The 23376-nt window shown below is 40.6% G+C and overlaps 1 protein-coding gene across 1 annotated transcript in view; it reads left to right on the forward strand.

Annotated features, from left to right (window-relative positions):
- The window catches only part of MYO5A (myosin VA), a 195244-nt gene that overhangs the window by 117374 nt on the left and 54494 nt on the right, over nt 1-23376 (forward strand). Inside the window, exons 15-23 of the mRNA XM_028147757.2 lie at nt 1745-1906; nt 3069-3166; nt 8804-8890; nt 8979-9087; nt 11559-11770; nt 12668-12824; nt 18510-18749; nt 19949-20197; nt 22719-22812. Of these exons, the coding sequence (XP_028003558.1) occupies nt 1745-1906; nt 3069-3166; nt 8804-8890; nt 8979-9087; nt 11559-11770; nt 12668-12824; nt 18510-18749; nt 19949-20197; nt 22719-22812 (1408 nt within the window). The remainder of the gene's footprint in view (nt 1-1744; nt 1907-3068; nt 3167-8803; nt 8891-8978; nt 9088-11558; nt 11771-12667; nt 12825-18509; nt 18750-19948; nt 20198-22718; nt 22813-23376) is intronic.

Here is a 23376-nt window from a genome sequence, read left to right on the forward strand (position 1 = left end):
TGTGCACCTGATAGAAAGAAAGTATAATATAGTGTTTATTTGTTCTCTTGGATGTACTAATTTTAAAAGGGTAATATTTGTTTTATATGTTTTAAATAGAATTATTTTGTGGTAATACAGTGTGAGGTTGAGTTTGTACGTGTATGTGTTTTGTCTTTTTTTTTTTTTCTTTAATTTTGCAGCCTCTAGCCAAATTTTCAACTTGAAAAAGAATTAAGGTCTTATAAACTTAACAAAAAGGGTCTTAAGATTTCTTTACGGTGATAAAACATAGATTATGTTGCCACATCTAATATCAGAGAGCACATAAATAAATTGCAACCCGACCAAATACTACTAAATTGCAACTCTACCAAATACCATTAAAAAGGGTTTTAACTCCTACTTTCCATGTTGCTTTTTGACGAGGGGAAGCAATGAGTTTATGCCTTAGGTCTCTCATCTATGAAATAGGATCATAATAGTATCTAAGGGGTTCTTATGAGGATTAAATAGGTTTCATAAAGCCCTTAGAGTAGTGTTTCATTCATAAAAAGCTCTTAGTGAATAATGTTGTTACATAAATGATTTCCCACATTTTCATGAAGCTGCTACTTGGATTATTTTGTTTTCTTTAACACTGTTTCCTAGACAGATCAAAGAAACAAGATGGAATGTCCAGGCATACCTACCTACTTATATATCTGTGTATCTATCTCTATTTTTTTGTTGTTTTTCTTAATCCTCACCCTACGATATTTTTTCCATTGAAGTCTCTTTTGTTCCATAAAATTTCTCCCAATCATATTGCCTTATACCATCCACCCAATTACAAAATGCCAAACCTTTTGAAAATCTTTCTTTAAAAAATGCTTTTATTGATTTTATAGAGAGCAGAAAGGAGAGGAAGAGAGAGAGAAACATCAATGTGAGATAGAAACTTTAGCCCACAACCTGGGTGTGTGCCCTGACCAGGAATCAAACTGGCCACCTTCTGGTGTTTGGGACAATGCTCCAACTAACTGAGCCACACTAGCCAGGGCTTGATAATCTTTTATATTGCTAACCTGATAGAACACAAAATTGATTACAGGAGTTATGCAATCAAGTTATAAATCCTTTGAAAACAAATATAAAAGTTACAGGATAAGGACAGGGTTTTTTACTTGCCCCTTCTACCCTCCATAATCCAACTTATTTTCTAAAATATTTTATTGATTAATAATTATTTTTAATACTATAATACTGTAGAACTAGTTCATGACATTTTTCCTGCTGAGATTTTCTGTGATATTTTTTAGCTTTTTCTCACCATTTGAATTAGTGGGTAGATAAATGAAGCAGGCTGATAAAGCATTTCGTGGAACTAAGATAATAGGATAGGCCTTTCAATTAGTATTTTTCTCATAAAATAATTATAATTCAAACTCAGTAATATATTTAGAGTGGCCAATTAGGATTTCAAGTCTTAGTGGAGTAGTTTTTATTTTGTTTCCCCCAAACATGGTTGTAGAATTGTTGCATTTTTTCACCTATATATTTAGACCATATATGTCACCTTCCTCTCATACTCTTGGCTCCCAACACAGATATTGATTACTTCTGGTGTGTGACTCTGAAAGAGTTTGCTTAAGGAAGGGAATCACTATGGATTGCAAATCTTCGTGTTTCTATAAAGGTTTACATTTAAGTTTGAGTTTATTTTTATTTATTTATTTTGAGATTGAGTTTAGAGTGTAATATTCTTTCGCTCTTTCTGACTCAGTTTAAGATGCTCCCAGAATTATTTCAAGATGATGAGAAGGCTATCAGTCCAACCTCAGCCACCTCTTCAGGGCGCACACCCCTCACCCGCATTCCTGCAAAGCCCACCAAAGGTCGACCAGGCCAGACAGCCAAAGAGCACAAGAAAACGGTGGGGCACCAGGTGAGTTCAGGAAACCACTGCTGTGGTGTCCTTTCCTCCTTGGCTCTGCTGAAGCCTCAGGTCTTCCTTCCTCAGCCTCCCAGGTGAGGAGAGGCTGGAGCTTTCACTGTGAGAACGTGCAACACCATCCACTCCTAATCCTCTACCCAGCTTTAGACCTGTGACTGATTAAGCCTTTTCCAAATAATGTTTTTTGCGTCTTAATTCTTCTTCCTTATGGACCACTGTTGCCTTTGTTTTGTTCTCTGGTTGCTTCCTCTCTGGATTTGTACAGAACATCAGCTCCTTCAACTGGAACAGTGCCCTCTCCTTGTTTTTGATGTCTTATCCTCCGTGGGGAGTGGAAAATGTAACATGCATACTTAGTGCCTGAACAGTGGCCTGGGCTTTGGACAGGCGGCTAAGCATTGGTCAGCTTGTTTTCCTGTGTGTGTGACCCTGTGCCTGGTGCAGACAGGAAACAGGGCCAGACACAGGTCTACTGCCTCCATCCTGATTCCATGTCCCTACTGGTAATCCCACCTGGCTGTACTCTCCCATTCTCCCATTCATTGCCTATACTCTTTAAGTCATCTGTTATATTTTTCAGTATCTTACAGCAAAACTCCCACTCTACATAATTAAATGGTCTTAATATTATTCATAAAACAAAGTTATATTTTTAGTCAGAATTTCGCATTCCCAACAGAAAACAGCAGAGTCGTGTATCAAAAGGAGAATAGGAAGACAGAACTGTAATGTAAACGATGGACTTTGGGAGATTATAATGTTTATGTCCACCAACTGTAACAGATATACAACTCTGTTGGGGGGTGTTAATAACGGGGAAGGCTGTGCATGTGTGAGGATAAGGGATGTGTGGGAAATCCCCAAATCTCAGTTTTGCTGTGAACCCAAAACTGCTCTAAGAAAACAGAGCCTATAAAAAAAGGGGGGTGTGGGAAAAGGCATGAGAGAGAGTGAATGTATATTTAGTAGAGTAAGCATATAAATAGTAGAATTTAAGCAAATTGTAACATAAAGCGTTCTTATTTGATAGCAGCTCCCCTTCTGAGGGTGGGTCAATCTCTACTACTGTCATTAGAAGGAAATTTTAACTTGTTTTACATAATCTTTGGCTTTGACAAAACCTTGATGCCCCTTTCTGCTCTTTCCCGTACAGTTCCGAAATTCCCTTCACCTGCTGATGGAGACCCTCAATGCCACTACCCCTCACTATGTGCGCTGTATTAAGCCTAATGATTTCAAGTTCCCATTCACGTAAGTATTTCTCAAATACTGGATTTAAAAGTATCCATATATCAAAAGGATTACCAAAACAATAGAAGGAAAAAATATTTGGGTAATTCTTCATGTCTTGTATAGGGAAACTACTAGTTAATAGAACTTAAAAATAATTTTTTTAACCTTTTGACACCCCCCACCCTCTTTATCCATTTCTCTTACCTGTCAACCCTTACCTCTGGCAATCACCAATCTGTTCTTTATATCTTGGATTTAGTGTGTGTATGCTTGTGTTGGTGTGTATGGTTTTGTTTTGTGTTTTTTATTTTTTATGAGTTTATTTGAGCCAAAATGATGACAGTTGCCAGGAAACAAGATCTCAAATGCTCCATGTTTTATGTTTTTTAGATTTCACATATAAGAGGGATCATATGGTATTTGTCTTTCTGACTTAATTTCATTTAGCATCATGCCCTCAAGGTCCATCTTGCCCAAATGGCAAGGTTTCATTTTCTTTTTTTCTTTTTTTAGAAAATATTTTTATTTATTTCAGAGAGGAAGGGAGAGGGAGAGAAAGATATAAACATCAATAATGAGAGAATCATTGATTGGCTGCCTCCTTCACACCTGATACTGGGGATTGAGCCTGCATGACTTCTTGGTTCATAGGTCAGCGCTCAACCACTGAGCCATGCCAGCCGGGCTCATTTTCTTTTATGGCTGAAGAATATATACAATAGTTTGTTCATCCATTCATTGGGTTGTTTCCATATCTTGGCTATTGTAAATAATGCTGCAATGAAATGGGGTTGCATATATCTTTTTGAGTTAGTGTTTTTGTTTCCTTTGCATAAATATCCAGAAGTGGAATTACTGAAACATATGGTAGTTGTATTTTTAATTTTTTAAAGGAATCTCCATACTGTTTTCCGTAGTGGCTGCTTGTTTGTTTTTATTTTGTTGCTTTTACTTTTGGTGTCTGATTCAAAAAATCATCGCCAAGACCTATGTTATGGACCTTATACCTGTTTTTTAAATTTTTATTATTTTCTAATTATTGTATTCTTTTTTTTTTTTTTTATTGTTGACAGTATTACAGATGTCTCCCATTTTTCCCTCATTTACCCCACTCTGCCTAGCCCCTACCCGCCAGCCCCCAGGTCTTCACTACCCTACTGCCTGTGTCCAAGGACCATATATATATTAGAGGCCCGGTGCACGAATTCGTGCATGGGGTGGGGTGTGTCCTTCAGCCCAGCCTGCACCCTCTCCAATCTGAGACCCATTGAGGAATGTCCCCGTTTAGGCCCAATCCAGGTAGCTTTGGGCCTAAACAGGCAGTTGGACATCTCTCTCACAATCCAGGACTGCTGGCTCCCAACTGCTCACCTGCCTGCCTTCCTGATTACCCCTAACCGCTTCTGCCTGCCAGCCTGATCACCCCCTAACCACTCCCCTTCCAGCCTGATTGATGCCTAACTGCTCCCCTGCCAGCCTGTTTGCCCCTAACTGCCCTCCTCTGCAGGCCTGGTCACCCCTAATTGCCCTCCCCTGTAGGCCTGGTCACCCTCAACTGCTCTCCCCTACAGGCCTGGGTCCCCCACAACTGCCCTTCCCTGCAGGACCGGTCGCCCCCAACTTCCCTCCTCTGCTGGCCTTGTCACCCCTAACTGCCCTCCCCTGCAGGCTTGATAGCCCCCAATTGCCCTCCCTTGTAGGCCTGGTCCCTCCCAACTACCCTCCCCTGCTGGCCTGATGGCCCACAACTGCCCTCCTTTGCAGATCTGGTCTTTCCCAACTGCCCTCCCCTGCTGGCCATCTTGTAGCGACCATCTTGTGTCCACATGGGGGTAGTCATCTTTGACCACATGGGATCAGCCATCTTGTGTGTTGGAGTGACAGTCAATTTGCATATTATTCTTTTATTAGACAGGATTAGATAGGATAGAGGCCTGATGCACAGGTGGGGGCCGGCTGGTTTGCCCTGAAGGGTGTCCCGGATCAGGGTGGGGGTTCCCTTGGGGCTTGGGGCAGCCTGGGCAAGGGGCCTGTGGTGGTTTGCAGGCCGGCCACACCCCCCGGTGACCCAAGCGGAAGCCCTGGTATTTGGGATTTATTTATCTTCTATAATTGAAACTTTGTAGCCTTGAGCAGAGCCAAGCCTCCTGCTTGCTCCGTGGCTGCCACCATTTTTGTTGGGATTTATTTATCTTCTATAATTGAAACTTTGTAGCCTGTAGCCTTTCTGCCAGGGCAGGCAGAAAGCTTGGCTTCCTCCATTGCCAGGGAAACCCAAGCCTCCTGCTCTCTCCAAGGCCGCAGCCATCTTGGTTGGATTAATTTGCATGCTCACTCCTGATTGGCTGGTGGGCGTAGCTTGAGGGTGCAGCGGAAGTATGGTCAATTTGCATATTACTCTTTTATTAGATAGGATATAAAAGCCTAAGCAACTGGCTGACTGGCCAGTAGCTATGATACATAATGACCACCAAGAGTCAGATGCTCCAACTGGTTGCTGTGACATGCACTGATCTCCAAGGAGCAGACACTCAACACAGGAGCTACAGAGCTGCGGTGACTTGGCAGCTGCGGTTCTTGGGTGACGCACCTGGAACCAGAGAGGAAGGAGCCCAAATCCAGAGTGCATCACTTGAGAACCACCCTCTTGCAATCTGGGACCTCTCAGGGGATCTTGGAGAGCCAGTTTTGGCCCAATCCCCCACAGGCAAGGACGAGGGACCCCACTGGTGCACGAATCCATGCCCTGGGCCCCTAGTAAGTATATAAGTTCTTTGGTTTCTCTCTCCTCATCCCCCCACTCCCACATGGAGGTATGTCAGTCTGTTCCATGCCTCTCTGCTTTGGGTCTTGTTTTGTTGGTCAGTTCGTTTTGCACCTATGTTTTCTTCTAGGAATTTTATGGTTTTAGGTTTATGAGCAAGTTTTTAGTCCATTTTGAATTAATTTTTGTGAATGGGGTAAGATAAGGACCTAGTTTCATTGTTTGCATGTGGCCATCCAGTTTTTCTAACACCATTTGTTGAAGAGATTGTCCTCTCCCCATTGTATATTCTTGGCTTGTTTGTCATAAATTAATTGATCATATATGTGTGGGTTTATTTCTGGGCTTTCTATTCTGTTTCATTGATTGATGTGTCTCTTTTTATGCCAGTGTCATACCATTTAATTACTATAGTTTTGTATCAGTGTTTGAAATCAGGGAGCATCATGCCTCCAGTTTTGTTGTTCTTTTTCAAGATTTCTTTGACTGAGCTTTTTTTTTCTTTTTTTTTCAGTTTTTGTTTCCTTTTGAGAATGTGAAAACAAATGAATAGTTGGCCTTATGAAGATTTTAAAAGTTGAGTTTAAGCAAGCATTCATAGTTCCATTTTTAAATTTTGAATTGACTTCAGTTTAAGATCTTTCTGAGTTTTTGTTAATTTGGGCATTAGTTAAAACCAGAGCTGGGTGGGTAACACTACTTTGGCAAATGCTTAAAATTATCCCTGCTACTTTTCCACTGTTGAAACTATCATAGAATGTCTGCTTTTACCAAACATCTTGTTCTATGTCAGTTACCATATGTGGAGGGAATGGTGGGGTTTTTTTCCCCAGAAGAAACATATTTCTCTAATTTTAAAAGTAATGTATGTACACAGAACAATAAAAAAGAAAAAAGGTTTAAAAAACAACAAAAAATAGAAGTAATGTGTGTACATTGTAAAAACAATATCCAGAAACTATAAAATAGTATAAAAACAAATGCAAAAGCATGCATTATACCCAGAGAGATAACTAGTATTAAGTGACCAACATTTCTTCCCTGCTCTGTGTGTGTGTGTGTGTGTGTGTGTGTGTGTGTGAGAGAGAGAGAGAGAGAGAGAGAGAGAGAGAACACAAGAGAGAGACACACTAATGAAAGAGAGGAGCTCATGCTGCAATTGCTGTTTTGTACATACTTTTATCTTAATAAATTGTGCATACTTTCCAGTTAGTAAATAAAAAAAATCCACATCATCTTTCTAATGGCTACATAATGACCCACTGTTGAGACATACCATCATTTATTTGAATTATTTCCTATTGATTGCCATTTAGGTTATTCCAACAATGCTATGATAATCATCTTTTGCCAAACATTTTTATATTTTTACCTGATTACCTCCTTAGGATAATGTATTTCTAGAAGTGGAATTTGTGAGTTAGAGATTAGACACATTTACCTAAGGTTATAAGAATTTCAACTCCTACTCTACAGCGTAGGAGTGCTCTTTTTCCTACGTACCCTGCCAACCCTGCCCTCTGGCTATTTGCCTTAGACTGGAGGGCAATTCTGAAAATCCTGTTATATCCTCCTCATTGCCAAGAAGCCCTTCCTAGAGGAAGTGGGAAGCAGAAGAAGCTGCCACGCCCTGGGCCACTCTCCAGGACAGCCCTAGCTAACCCCATCTCCCACCACCATCACCACCACCACCAGAACACTTGAGAAAATAGCACAGCAGAGTGTTGGAGAGGTTGCTCAGAGCTTAACTGGGAGAGTACGAGGAGTGAGCATTCAGTGAGTGGTAGGACTTACCACTTCCTCTTTTAGGGTCAGTTTAATGTTAAGTTGCCAGTTGTCTAGAGTAAAATAAACATCCTATATAATAAAAGGGCCATATGCAAATTGACCCTAATGGCAGAAGGACCAGGAATGACCAGTCTCTATGACTCGCACTGACCACCAGGGAGCAGACGCTCAATACAGGAGCTGCCCCCTGGTGGTCAGTGTGCTCCCACAGGGGGAGCTCCACTCAGCCACAAGCCAGGCTGAAGGCTGTGAGTGCAGCGGTGGTGGCGGGAGCCTCTCCTGCCTCCTCAGCAGGGCTAAGGATGTCTGACTGACGGCTTAGGCCCACTCCTCACTGGACCGGGCCTAAGCCGTCCATCAGACATCCCCCGAGGGCTCCTGGGCTGCCAGAAGGATGTCTGACTGCCAGCTTAGGCCCCATCCCTCCAGGGAATGGGCCTAAGCTGGTAGGTGGACATCCCTTGAGGGCTCCCAGACTGTGAGAGGGCGCAGGCCAGGCTGAGGGGACGCCCCCCCCCCCCCCAAGTGCACGAATTTTTGTGCATTGGGCCTCTAGTAAATTATATAAGATTTAATAAAAAACAAAAATATTTTCCATTGATGTGGGCACTGTAAATGCTTAGTATGTACACACCAATAGCTTTTAGAACACCAATAATTTTTAAAAGAATAACTAAATGGGTCATATTTAATTTGTCCTTCTTGTTAGAGAAAACTTCAGAGCTGGCCAATCTTTATTACAGAGGAAATCTGTATAGTGAGCTAAAGAATTATAAGCACAGTGATTCAAGCCAAGCCTTGTAATGAGTATGGGCAAAGTACAGAAGGGTTTTTTGTTTGTTTTAAATATCCTCACTGGTACTTCTTATGAGTTGTGGTATGAACAACAGATAATGTTTATGGCTCTTGAGTTTTACTGCTAATTGTCTTCTTCCCACTCACACGTGGAGTTTTCCATTTTGATCACTACTACAACTTTTGAATGCTTTCTTTTCTGATGTATCTATTTGGCTCTTTACAGAAGAATCTCTGGATTGAGGAGGATAATTTGCAGCTCTAGCCAGGCTACTTTGTGTAGTAATGATTTTCTTTTGTACATGTAGGTTTGACGAGAAGAGGGCAGTGCAGCAGCTGAGAGCATGTGGTGTCCTAGAAACGATCCGCATCAGTGCAGCAGGCTTCCCCTCACGGTGAGCTTGGCATTTTTCAAATAAAAGGGATCCTAATGAGATCAATTCCTACTTATTTAAATAAGCTAACATGAGTTTCTTTTTATAGGTGGACTTACCAAGAATTTTTCAGCCGCTACCGTGTCCTAATGAAGCAAAAAGATGTGCTGAGTGACAGAAAGCAAACATGCAAGAATGTTTTAGAGAACCTTATCCAGGTAAGAAAAATTTTCACTTATCTATATCTGAACAGATTATGGCCAAAGGCCTTGTGATTATAATCTGTGGAAGCCCTGGGAACATCCAAATGCCGCTACTCCAGATCATTCAGGTCTGGGAGGGTGGAAGGCACACTGGCTTGGAGATCAAGGCTCACTGTATTTAGCATGCTCGGGCTAACTCGTGAGGATGGTGGTCTCCTTCAGGAAACTGGGTGGCGAGGCCTGGACCCAGGCTTGAGTCACATTCTTTTTAGAGTTTCATTGTTATCAATAAAAATTTACCTAGTATTTACTTAAGGGAAATATCAGGCCAGATGCTGTGTGATTAAGAAAAAATAAATCTTATCCTCAGGTAACGTAATCTATCTTGGAAATGAATGCATTTTAAAGATAAGTATAATATACCTTAGTGTCTATCAAATGCTGAGTGAGTGAGACAGGAAATCAGCAAGGCAAAGCCACATCAGCCATGTAAAGGAGGGACAATTTCATGGAAGACCTGTGTTTTGAGTCGGACTGGATAACATTGTATAAAAGTAGAAGGAGAATATTGTAATAGGAAGCATGGTGTAAAGAAGTAGGAAACCATAGAGTTTGCTCAGAAAACTTTAATGTAGTTTCTCTGCCATATAAGATTAGTCTGTGAGACAGTAAGGAAATGCCTACGAAATGGTTGGTGTTTGGAGAGTCTTGCATTCCAAACTAAGGCGTACTCAAACTTTAAATGTATCAGTCCCCTGGAGGGTTTGTTAAAACACAGATTGCTGGGCCCCACCCCCAGAATTTCTGACTCAGTAGGTCTGGGATGGGTCCAACAACCTGCATTTCTAAGAAGTTACCATGTGATGCTGATGCTGGTTGAGGACTACACTTTGGGACCCACTAATCTAGGTCATGGAGAATTTAAGATTCATGAAAGATCTTAAAAAGTATTTTCACTTATTTGACACTAGTTTAGGATGGGTTATCTCACTCTGAGGCAGTCATAATTAACTAAATGGAATATCTTCTTTTTGTATTAATAACATTTCCCCCCCTTTGGAAGAGCTAAGACCACTTTCTTAATAATGTGTAAAAGAATTGGGAACTTTTTGAGTTTGGCCTGACTCCTTTCTAACTTGTGTTCAGATGGGACTACAGAGCAGAAAGTAAAGACAGTCCTATGCCTAACACCCCCATCTAGGCCCGGTTCAGGGCTTTGCAGGGTGCAAATCGAGGAGTGCAGGTTGGTGTGGGGTGGAGTGAGGGAAGCTGAGATTGGACAGGGAGAAGGAAAGGTAATCACTTTTTAGCTCTTCTTATATGTATCTCCAGCTAGGCTTCCTAAGTAAATTTTATTAATTAAAATTGAAATAATTTTAGATTTATGTGGAGATTTCTGATTTTCTGATTTCATGTACAAGATAGGAGATTTCTGCTTACAGTGAAAAGTTATTTTCTTTTGCCCTGGCCAGTGTGGCTCAGTTGCGTGAGCATCGTCCTTTGCACCAAAGGGTCGTCAGTTCAATTCCCAATCCAGGAACATGCTCAGGTTGCCATTTCGGTCCACAGTCTGGGTACATGCTGGAGGCAACAAATAGATGTTTCTCTTCTCTCTCTCTCTCTCTCTCTCTCTCTCTCTCTCTCTCTCTCTCTCCCTGCCTCTCTCAAATAAATAAAATCTTAAAAAATAATATTCTGTTTTCACACAGATTATATTAGTGACGATCATAAATAAATTCCACTCTTGTTGTATGAGAATAACCATTGCAGGCTTTCAAATAAGGTAGATCAGAGTGTAATGGACCAAAAATTTCATGCATCTCTGTGTTTACTGCTTGGCTCTGCTTATTATAAAAAGTAAATTGACGATATAAGTAGTTATATTTTTGTAAAAGGAATTTTGAAATTTGTACAAGTAATTTATAGGGTTTTATGTATTTATTTTCAGATACCATTGATAGTGCAAAGATATAACAAGAAACTTAACTCTCTTAATATGAGTGCACAAGGTTTTTTTGTTTAATTTTTATTTCGTGTGCATTGCTTCCTGCCTTATTCTTTATACTGGTGTTTTTGTCCCTTCAGCTTTCCCATGGAACACACAGCCCGATGTAATCCTTACAGCCTGGGTCAGTCAGAGGGAGTGTCAGCATCTCCATTTCCTTGAAATATTTAAAATACAAACAAGCAAATAATAGCTGCCTATAACCCACAACCAAGGTTTTGGCCTCAGATAATAATTCCAGGTAGAATAATTCTAGAAAATCACTCTTAAACTGCAGTTTTCCTTAAAATCCCTTCTATTTGCTCAACTTGCATAAGATAAAAAATCTGGCTCCATTAGTTAATCATGATGTAGCCCAAATTTTAGCTAATAGACTCATCCCTTTACTGATTCTGCTTTTAGATGTATTTTTTCTCTTTTACAATTTTATTTATATGTTCATTATTTCAACTTCTGAGTGTATAATTTCTTCCAAAAATAGGACAAGGACAAATACCAGTTTGGTAAGACAAAGATCTTTTTCCGTGCTGGTCAAGTGGCCTATCTAGAAAAATTGAGGGCAGACAAGCTGAGGGCTGCCTGCATTCGGATCCAGAAGACAATCCGAGGGTGGCTGCAGCGGAAGAAGTACCTGCGCATGCGGAAGGCGGCCATCACTGTGCAGAGATACGTGCGAGGCTACCAGGCCCGATGGTAGGTCTCCTGGGGACCCATCCACTCTGGCTTACCGCTCCTAAGGATTGCACAGCTCATCTGATTCATTGTCCAAACCAGGACAGTTTGGAGTGGTCACCCAATATGAGAAGGCAATACCTTACCTCTTCTTAGATTCAAGGAATAACGAATAAACTCATAAGACAGTTAAATAGAAAAAAATTTCACTCACCCTTATGATTTATTCAGAATCATCTTCAAAATAATTACAAATTATTGTGTGCTCATGTCCTCAGTATCTTTTACTTTTCATATTTTTATATAGGCTTGAAGAAGTTATCTGTAAACTAAAACAGTCATGAATATGAGCTAGTTAATAATGACTCCATTGAGAAGTTTTCAGAAGCAATAAGCTGTGAAAGAGTTTCTAGAATTACACTTCAGTGTGATTATATATTAGGATAATTTTAATTTAGAAATATCAGTAGAAATGAATTAATGATAAAGAATTTATGCCCAGACAGAGTTTGAAAAATATTGTACATTAGCAAAGGATGGATTTAAGAAAGCTAGTGATGAGTAAGTATGAGATTACTGTGTACAGCCAGTCTACTGTGCAAGGGGGACATAACCTGGGGGTAATGAGCCCTATCCTAGAAAGAATGAATCTTTATGAGCTTTATTCTCTTTATTGTAAAATCAGGTAATATGGGACATTATGATCAGGAAGGCTTAAATAAGATAATGAATAAAAATATTTGTGGGAACTATAAATTGCTATAATATAAGAAATATGAATGTTAATATTGTATACTATTGGAATAATACAATGGAGGTACTACTTATGCCGAAGATATTGGTTCTTTAAGTCTCTACAAAATATATTCCTGGGTTTTTCTGATTACTAACAAATGCACTGCTTCTTTCTTTGGTCAGCTATGCTAAGTTTCTGCGCAGAACCAAGGCAGCAACCATCATTCAGAAGTACTGGCGCATGTATGTAGTCCACAGGAAGTACAAAAGTAAACGAGCTGCCACTGTTGTTCTTCAGTCTTATTTACGAGGCTACTTGGCCAGAAATAGGTATCGCAAGGTGAGTCATTATTTTCAGCTTCATTTATTTATTCCATTAATGTTAATCAAATTTCACATCTATACACCACAGAGGTTCCAGTGGACATAGGAGGCATATGGAGACAACCAACAATTGAAGTATATTTTAAAATATTAAATAAGTGCATTTATTTAATTAATAAGACAATGGAAAAATAAAATTTACCCCCTTTTTATCCCTCTTGACAATGTGATGTGAAGAAAACTTAGTGCATTAGTTTCCTATAGATGTCATCAACTTGGTTGCTTAAAACAATAGAAATTTATTTTCTCACAGTTCTGGAGGTCAAAATTCCACAATCAGTATCACTGAGCCAAAATCAAGGTGTTGGCAGGGCTGTACTCCCTCCTGAAGCTGTAGGGGAGAATCCATTCCTTGCTCTTTCAGCTTCTGATGGCTATCAGCATTTCTTGTGTTTATGGCCATATCACTGCAATCTCTGCCTTTTTTCTTTAAATTAATCCTCACCTGAGGATATTTTTCCATTTTTTTTTTTTTTAGGAAGAATGGAAGAGAGAGGGAAAGACAGAGAAACAGTGATAGGAGAGGAACACATCAATTGGTTGCCTCCTGCATGAGCCCTGACCAGGGCCCGGACTGGGGAGGAGCCTGCAACCAATATACGTGCCCTTGACCAGAATGGAACCTGGGACCCTTTGGTCCACAGGCTGACGCTCTATCCACTGAGCCAAACCGGCTAGGGCCAATCTCTGCCTTCATCTTCACATCATCATCTCTGTGTGTCTAACTTCACTTCTTTTGTCTGTTTCTTATGAGAATATTTGTGATGGATTTAGGATCCATGAGGATAATCCAGTATAATCTCCTCATCTCAAGATTTTTAGCTTAATCACATCTGCAAAAACCCTTTCCCAAATGACCTACCATTGACAGATTCCACAGATTAGGATCTGATATTTTTGGGGGCCTCTAGTTAACTCACTGTGGTGAGCTTTGAAGAGGTAGAATATATGATATATGTGTGGAAATTTGTTCCAAGAATGAAAAACCTTGGAATAATTTACTGTAGTGAAAAGGAGATAAATAACATTAAGGTGGTTAAACTTGTACTGACTAGAATATGATGTTCTGAGAGTTTTGGACAAATAATCTTTATATCTGACAATAATCAACATGACAAAAATAATGGATCACTAGATTAATCTTTTTTAAAATATATTTTTATTGATTTCAGAGAGGAAGGGAGAGATAGAAACATCAATGATGAAAGAATCATTGATCGGCTGCCTCCTGCACGGCCCACACTGGGGATCTAGTCCGAAAGCTGGGCATGTGCCCTGATCGGGAATCGAACTGTGACCTCATTTGTAGGTCGATGCTCAACCACTGAGCCATGCTGGCTGGGCGCCAGATTAATCTTAATCATCACCTCAGACAATATATGATCCAGTTGAAAGGTTTTTCATTTTGGCAAGGTTTTGAGTTTGTCCTTCATGATATATAATAATAAGCCAGAAGTACAGTCTAGATCTTAGATGTCTGTGGGTACCACTGGTAGAAGGAGCATCAATAGAGCGCTTTGAGGGACAGGTCTCTAATCACAGGCAGCCTGTGAGGGTGGCCTAAGCCCTATTCGTGTAAGTATTTTACTTCATTTTGAAGTAATTTTAGACAACAAAGAAAAAACTAATGAGGCTTGAATGAGAATATTTAATGGCTGTGTTTTGAAGAAAATTTGAGAATAGCTACTCCAGCTCTTTCTTTCTGCCCATGCTGGCTTTATACTCTGGTGTTCTTTCTCTACAAGCATGAGCTTTCAGGGGAAGGAAATGCCTTATTCAACTTTTAGATATACCAAACTGGTTACACTTTCTTTTTCTTGATGACTCTCCTCAGGATCATCTGAACTGGGTTTTGAGGCCATTGGTTGAGCAGTAGCAGTCTCTGGCCTGCTCAGCTCCAGCTGACGACACATGGGGATGGCAGTTAGGGGCCAGCTCACGTATAGGCCACTAGTGCTCCTTTTGGCCGTGTTTTCGGTGTTTCCATTCCAGGCTTCCCCTTCTTATGGCTTGGGAATCTGAGGGAGAGGAGGCATGGTTTAATTTCTCTTAACTCACTAATGGAGATGAGATTGCTAATGGAAGATCTAATTATATACTGTTTCCACTTGACTGAAATTACAGAAATGGACCTATGTCTGAAGTTACATGGAGAGAGGAAATGGAATAGGAAAATTGACATTCATAGCTTTGCCACTCTGTGCTGCTTGACTTTGTTTGTTTCTTTTTCTTTCTTTTTTAAATTACTTTATTGATTAAGGTATCACATATTTGTCATTAATCCCCCTCCTATTCCCATCCCAAACCCCCCACACTCATGCCCCCATCCCCCGTGATCACTGGTTAGGCTCATATGCAAGCACACAAGTCCTTTGGTTGATCTATCTCCCTTGTCCCCACCCTCCCCTACCTTCCCTCTGAGGTCTGACAGTCTGATCAATGCTGTTCTTGTTCTTCAGTCTATGTTGTTCATCATTTCCCCTAGATGAGTGAGCTCATGTGATACTATGTGCTGCTTGACTTTGAAAGTCTGAAATTTGCCATTACTGAGTCTTATCCAGTTGGTTACTAGTCATCAGGATAAGACAAGAGGCTCCCTTGGGGTCATGATGTTCGGGGCGGGCTCAGGATGGGACCTCACTGCAACATGATGCACAGTGACTACACTCAGTGGAAAGCAGACTGTTTTAGCGTTAGATAAACAGCCAAAGGGGAACCTTGACTTGGCAAAGGTCTCCTGAACACTTAGGTTTATTTTGTATTTGGTGGTTTAATACTTAACCACTTATTTCTTCACTGTCTCCTCTAGAATGGCACTTTTCTTTCGTTTTTCTCAGGTCCATAATCCAAAAATAGGAACTATTGTTTTAATGGTTTTATTAAACTGCTATCTATTTGAGAGCTTGTTTGGAGGTTCTAGCAGGGGAGCGCAGCTACTCGTATACCCTTGACCGAAGACCGGTCCTCTCCTCTGGGGGGAAGGTCGTCCTCTTCGACCGAGCGCGCAGCTTCGGGAGGGACGAACACGGATCGGTGAGGGAGGAGGGGGACACCCGCCTAGCCAGCCAGATCAGCCGAATCAACCCTGGCGATCAATGGGGTGACAGATGTCGCAGCCAGATCGCCCTCACATCCAACTGCTATCTATTTGAATAGATGGTTTTAGAATTTTTTAAAATATATATTTTTATTGATTTCAGAGAGGAAGGGAGAAGGAGAGAGTGATAGAAACATCAGTGATGAGAATCATTGATTAGCTGCCTCCTGTACACCCCACACTGGGGATGGAGCCTACAACCCAGGCATGTGCCCAGACCAGGAATTGAACCATGACCTCCTGGTTCAAAGATTGATGTTCAACCACTGAGCCATGCATGCGGGACCAGAAATGTTTACATTTAGAAAGTTTCATAAGAGATACATTGTGTTCATTTGTAATAATCCTATATATAAAGCCTAATATGCTAAGTGTCTGGTCCTCCGGTCATCCATTCAACCAATCAAAGTGTAATATGCTAATGATATGCTAAGGCCACTCAACCACTTGCTATGATGTGCACTGACCATCAGGGGTCAGACAGTCGACCGGTTGTCCAGTCGCTATGATGTGCACTGACCTCCAGAGGGCAGATGCTCCAACTGGTAGATTAGCTTTCTGCTGGGGTCCGGCCAATCGAGACTGAGCAAGATGGGCCAGACATGCCCTGGAGCCCTCCCAGGACCCCTCCCTGGCTGGCCAACCTTCCGCATGGGGTCCGTGATCGTGCACCAGTGGGGTCCCTCAGCCTGACCTTCACCTTCTCGCAATCCAGGACCCCTCGGGGGATGTTGGAGAGCCGGTTTCGGCCTGATCCCTCAGGCCAGGCCGAGGGACCCCCACAGGTGCACGAATTCGTGCACCAAGCCTCTAGTTACTAATAAGTGCTAATAATTACTAATAAGTAACCACTTGAGTGCATATATTTAAATATCATTTATATCATACAAGAGTTGTTTTATAAAAGCATAGACTTAGAAGGATCTCAGAATGTTTTGATAGTTCACCCTTTATTAATTTCAAGATTTTCTTTTCCATCATTCCTGGAAATTGTTTAGACCAAGCATGTCAAACTCAAAGGCTAACATGGGCCAAATAAATGAGGCATGCAGCCCGCAGGTTGCAAGTTTGACATGCTTGGTTTAGACAATCTCTGCATATTGTTGTTGTTAATCCTTACTGGAGGGTATTCTTTCCATTGATTTTTTTTTTTAAGAGAGAGTGGAGGGGAGGGAAGGAGGGAGAGAGAGATAAAGGCAGAGAGAGAGAGAGAGAGAGAGAGAGGGAGGGAGAGACACATCGTGGACTGTTTGCCTCCTGCACACGTCCTGGCCAGGGCTGGGGATCAAACCTGCAACCCAGGTACATGTCCTTGATTGGGAATCAAATCTGTAACTCTTCAGTTTGTGGGCTGACACTCTAACCACTGAGCAACACCAGCCAAGGCTAGACAATCTCTGCTTGATGGTTTTAGTGATAAGAAATTCTTATAAGGCAATCTTTTGTTACAAGTTATTTATAAGTTTAGGGGAATATCTTCTTACTTAAAAAGTATAACAAACTCAAAATTAAGATTTGTTTATTTCCCTCTATCTTACTTTTAGCTTTCCTTTTAAAGCTTTACCCTTACTACCTTTGACTCTCAAAAGTGGATTCCTGTTACATTTGAAACAGCAATGGGAAATCCTCACTAGAATAGTATTCCTCAAATAGGGCAACCAACAGTGTCATTTTTTGTTTGTTTCTGGAAAAAAAATCAAATTAATAATAAACTTTGCAGTACTCCAACTGTTGGCCTCTACAGCCAGCTTATTGGCTATATTCCATATCCTCAAGCATAGACCTAATGTACAGTGAGATGGTATCAGCAGTAAGGGTAGTGGCCAAGTCTTTTATTTTAATAGCATGTAATTCACAGGGTGCCAAGTTCTGTTCACTTTATAGAGGATCGCCTGTTGCCGACAGATATACACCAATAGGAAACCTAGTGTGTTTTTTCTTTATTTTTAGAATTGTTTGCCTTGTATTAAGCTGGTGCCTTTTATTTAGATAACTTCTGTGTGTACACCAAGCATGTCAAACTCACAGCCGTCAGGCTGCAGGCCTCATTTATTTAAACAAGGCCTGTGGCCCACCTGCCGCAAGTTTGACATGCTCAGTGGTCGACAAACTCATTAGTCAACAGAGCCAAATATCAACAGTACAACAATTGAAATTTCTTTTGAGAGCCAAATTTTTTAAACTTAAACTTCTTCTAACACCACTTCTTCAAAATAGACTCTCCCAGGCTGTGGTATTTTGTGGAAGAGCCACACTCAAGGGGCCAAAGAGCCGCATGTGGCTTGTGAGCCGTGGTTTGCCAACCACTGTCCTAGGTGTATGCTCTGTTTCTCAAATCATCCTTTAAAGTCTACTTTTTAAATCACCTTGTAAAACAATTTTGTGCTTGCATATATTTGTGATATGTACAATCGTCACACTACATTGTTACTTCAACTTTTGTGTCTTTCACTTTATGTCTTCTCAGTCTGACAGCCATAATTTGATAGAATTGAACCCTGAGTCTAGTGGAGAGTCTGACGTTGTACCTACCTTTCTCTGCAGATACTCCGTGACCACAAAGCAGTCATCATTCAGAAGTGGGTCCGGGGCTGGCTGGCTCGCACCTACTACAAGAAGAGCCTGCATGCCATCATCTACCTTCAGTGCTGCTTACGGCGGATGATAGCCAAGCGCGAGCTAAAGAAGCTCAAGATTGAGGCCCGCTCCGTGGAGCGCTATAAGAAACTCCACATCGGCATGGAGAACAAGATCATGCAGCTGCAGCGCAAAGTTGATGAACAGGTGTGTTTTGAACAGGACCCTGAAAGTGAGCATGCCTGAAGAAGCCCACTGGGATTGTGGTCAGCAGTGTCTCCCCTGGACTTTACCTTTTAGTCTTAGCAGAAAAGTAAAATAGCCCTGGCCGGTTTGGCTCAGTGGATAGAGCGTCGGCCTGCGGACTCAAGGGTCCCAGGTTCGATTCCGGTCAAGGGCATGTACCTTGGTTGCAGGCACATCCCCAGTAGGGGGTGTGCAGGAGGCAGCTGATCGATGTTTCTCTCTCATCGATGTTTCTGACTCTCTCCCTCTCCCTTTCCCTTCCTCTCTATAAAAAATCAATAAAATATATATTTTAGAAAAGTAAAATAATGACAGTAATGAGAATGGAAATAGTGATGAGTTCATAGGTAAGAGCATCATTGCAGGAAATTATTTTTGAGAATACAGCCAGATTTACTAGCAGTCCAAACCTTTATGACTAAGAGCCATCGTGTACTTTATACTTCACAGAGCTCTTTCGTCACTGCCAGTCATTTGCATGTAGTATAATGCTCCTTTTTCAGGTGACTTGTTTAACATTGAAGTGACAGAAGAATCAGTAAGATGTCCATGCTTCTGAGGAATCTACAGCCTGTTTGCAGAGATAAAAGTTTGGTTTCTTAGAGATAGTTACTAAGTAATATTTTAGCACATGCAAATGACATGAAGGTAATTAGTACTACATAGGGCAAAAAAAGCCCACAATGAAATAGGATTCATCAGAAATGTTTTCTGAGTGTGAGGAGGAGTTTGAGGTAGTAAACAAAGAGATCTGTAAGAAATTTGTGATTTTGAGGCCATTTTGTCATTCTTAATGCATCACCTGGCTAGCACATGACTTTTAGTAGCACAGTGATTTGTTTTCAAAAGCAAGTATAGATTTTCCTATTTTGGGATTAAAAATCAGGAAATTAAGAATTTCCTCTGGTAACTCACCTCGCAGCTAAGAGAAAAATCACATCTATGTTGCTCATCATGTAAAACTGAAATACTACTATTCTCTTCTCTCTTTATATCACTAAGAGAGTATTGATTATGTTATCATAAATGTTGTGATTAGAATTTTGGTTAGATACTATAATATTATGATGATATAGCATGACTATGATGAATAAGCCTAGTTTTCTGATATATACATTTGATGGCATGTCTATTTACTTACTGTTTGTGTGTGTTTAAAGAACAAAGACTACAAATGCCTCATGGAGAAATTGACCAATCTGGAAGGAATATACAACTCTGAGACTGAGAAACTACGAAGTGACTTAGTACGTCTTCAACTAAGTGAGGAGGAGGCTAAGATTGCCACTGGACGGGTTCTCAGTCTACAGGAAGAAGTTGCCAAGCTCCGGAAAGACCTGGAACAAACTCGGTCAGAGAAAAAATCTATCGAGGAACGTGCAGATAGATACAAGCAAGAAACTGAGCAGGTAGGAACTAATTTCACATCCTTTTTACAAAGGAAATGTGCCGTCATCTTGACCTGTCCCCTGTGGCTCAGTGTTGGTTTCAGAGCTGAAATTTTATTATTTGTATTTCCCAAGCATTTCTTCCACATGAGTCACTAGCTGTTTTAGTAGAACCTTTTGACTCTAATGAGAACAGAGGAAAAGCAGTATTGTAAGAAGAGAATTAATAGCCATGTCCCCACTATATATATACTCTTTTTCTTTATATACATAGGTCTGGATAGAGAGTAGACTCCTTTTTCTTGGGTTAACATGATTAAGAAGTAAATCAAACAATGAACTCTCAATAGCTGATACTAGGGAGCTTTGTGGAAACGAATTAAGACTATGTTGAGAAGTCCAATGGAGAAATCCACATGTCTGCACACTGATTGTAGCCAAGAGCTGCTGTGCAGATAGAACAAAAAAAAATTTTTTTTACAGATTGACCAGTGTTTCCACAATACAAATTTGTATTTACTTATGTTAAAACTTGACTAAACACAGAAAACATTAAGGTTCTCAAGCAGCAATGAGATGCATTGCTTAACAAAATAAAAATGCCTCAACATAAGGCTTACTGGGGAAAAGAGTAATTTTCAGGGAGCCCACTAGTGTGACCATCTTTAAGTGAAAACAGAGTTCACTGTGTTGATTGTAACTATGAGCAAGAATCCCGATGCTCTGTTTCTGCGCTGACAGCTGAACATTAACCTTCTGAGCTCAGTGAGAATCTCCGAGGAGCGTAGATGCAATCCTTCCATGGTAGTCAGGGTCCCAATAGAACAATTCCTCCTATTTCTCTAGTAGATCTGGGCTCGTATTGTGGAAACAGCAATGCCATTAATGTGTTATTTGACGTGGTAAGTTTGTTCTGTCAGAATTTAAATATGCATTCAAAGCAATACCCTTGAGGTTTAAGATTTTATCTTTTTTTCTTGTTGCCATTTTCTGAGTCCACAGAAGCTTTCCAGATTCCTCTGAATCTAGAGTATTTAAGCTTGGTAGGAAAATTCTCTTTCCTCTTTAAAGTCAAGTGCATACCTTTCTAGTTTGATAGAATAGTACACATGAACAGATACAGATTTCTCCTTTCTTTTTTTATCTGCTTTTCATAGGCTAGCTATAGGCATTATCGCTTATTCTTTTGGATGGAGTGTAGTAATGTGGAATGAAAAAACTTCACTGTGACAGCCAGCTTTGTGATCAGGAAAGCTATGTACCTTCAAGGATCCTAGAAGGTACACTAGAACTGTGGTTCTTAACCAGGAGTGTGTATCAGAATCTGCTGGGAGTTTTTTTAAAGATACCTGCCCAAGCGCTGGGAGTGTGGACTAGGCACATGTATTTTGAAAAAGCATACCCTTGATAAAGAGCAGTTTCTCTCAAGAGCATAGGGAACTCAGGTCTCCCTGTTGAGGTGGAGGTTAAGGCTAGGTCAGTATGAAGGGAAGAGACTGGACCTTCCGAAGGAACACCTGGCGACTTCAGCTGTGGCGGTGTTGCTGTCCACTTCCCTGTTCTCCAGGGATCCTGTCACAGAGCCCTCACTCTCTACCTGAACTCCTGACACTTATCTTTATTATTAGCTATCACTTTCAGAGTTCCTTGAACTTATGCTTAGAGAAGAAATTTAGATTTCACTCATCACAAGTACATTATTTTATTGCAGAGATGAACTGAGTAAATTATGAACTTTGCAAAGTTATCTTTGGTTTTGACTTTTGCTTCCTGGGAATCCTTATCCATCTAGGAACTAGAAAGTTAATTGTTTTTTTAAAAAATATTAAAATATACATAGCATAAAATTTACCATATTAGCCACTTTTAAGTATACAGTTCAGTGGCATTAAGTGCATTCACTGTAGTAAGGTCAATGCTTAAACATGGGATAAAAAGACTAGTTTACAACCTTGCGAAACTCTTAAAAGGGGATGAAAGGAAAATTCTCTTTTTCAAGACAGACAGCAGGGAGTGTCAGAAAAATCTTCAGTGAATTTCCAGAACCAAAATGCCCTTCCAAGTCCTTCTTAACCTCTTCAATCTTCTACCTGAATAATGGGTAATTGCGTAGCTTTGTGCTAGGTTGCTGAGGTGAAAAGGCATTATCGTTGCTTTAAGAGCAAATGCTTACGAGGTGCCAGGCAATTGCTAAATGCTCAAGGTACAAAGTAAAACAACAGCAGTAATCATCTTTGTCCTTCAGGAATTTCTAGTCTATTAGGGAAGTAAAAGTAAATCATTTATAAGGACTATAAAGAGGCATATACAGGGCCCTATAGTAGCCCAGAAAGGAAACATCTATTTGGAGAGAGTTTCCAGGAAGGCTTTCTGGAGGGGGTATTGCTTGAACCAAACGTGAGAGATGACTAGCCAAAACTATGCAAAGAAATGAGGCTCAGAGATGTGGAAGTACGGAGTGAGTGACTGCAGCGTGGTCTTTATATTTAGGACCTGGTTTGCTCTGTCTGTTGCAGCTACCTCAGTTTATTTCATTTTATAGGTTGTATCAACTCTGAAGGAAGAAAATACTTTGCTGAAGCAGGAAAAAGAGACCCTCAATCACCTTATTGTGGAACAGGCTAAGGAGATGACAGGTAAGGCTCACGTGGGCTCAAACTAATGCATGCTAACCAACCTCCCAAAGTTTTATAAGATGCCACTTTGTTTTTTAATCCTCCTCGAAAGAGGAAGCGGGGAAGGGAGGGAAAGAGGAAGGGAGGGAGACAGGAGGGAGGGAGGGAAAAATTGGGGGGTGGGGAGGGGGGAGAGAGAGAGAGAGAGAGAGAGAGAGAGAGAGAGAGAGAGAGAGAGAGAGAGAGAGAGAGAGAGAGAATGAAAGAATCATTGATCAGTTGCCTTCCATAAATGCCCAAACTGGGGATCAAACCCACAAGCCAAGAATTGAACCACCAACCTTCCAGCCAGGCTATAAGATACAACTTTCCTTAGAGCTTAAATATTTTTAAAAGGTTAGGCTGCCATTAGTAAATTTATAAAATTCTGAGAGGCAAGCACTCTAAATATTTTGGTTGAAATAGTTGGTGAACTTAAATCTGGTCTCTCTATGTACAAATGTGAACTCATGTTTAGTCAATATCATATGTAGTTAAAAATACTAATTGTTCTTCATGTATGATTTATCAGTTATGGCTTAAAGG

The sequence above is a fragment of the Eptesicus fuscus genome, chromosome 5 (genome assembly GCF_027574615.1).
Source record: "Eptesicus fuscus isolate TK198812 chromosome 5, DD_ASM_mEF_20220401, whole genome shotgun sequence".
Lineage (NCBI taxonomy): Eukaryota > Metazoa > Chordata > Mammalia > Chiroptera > Vespertilionidae > Eptesicus > Eptesicus fuscus.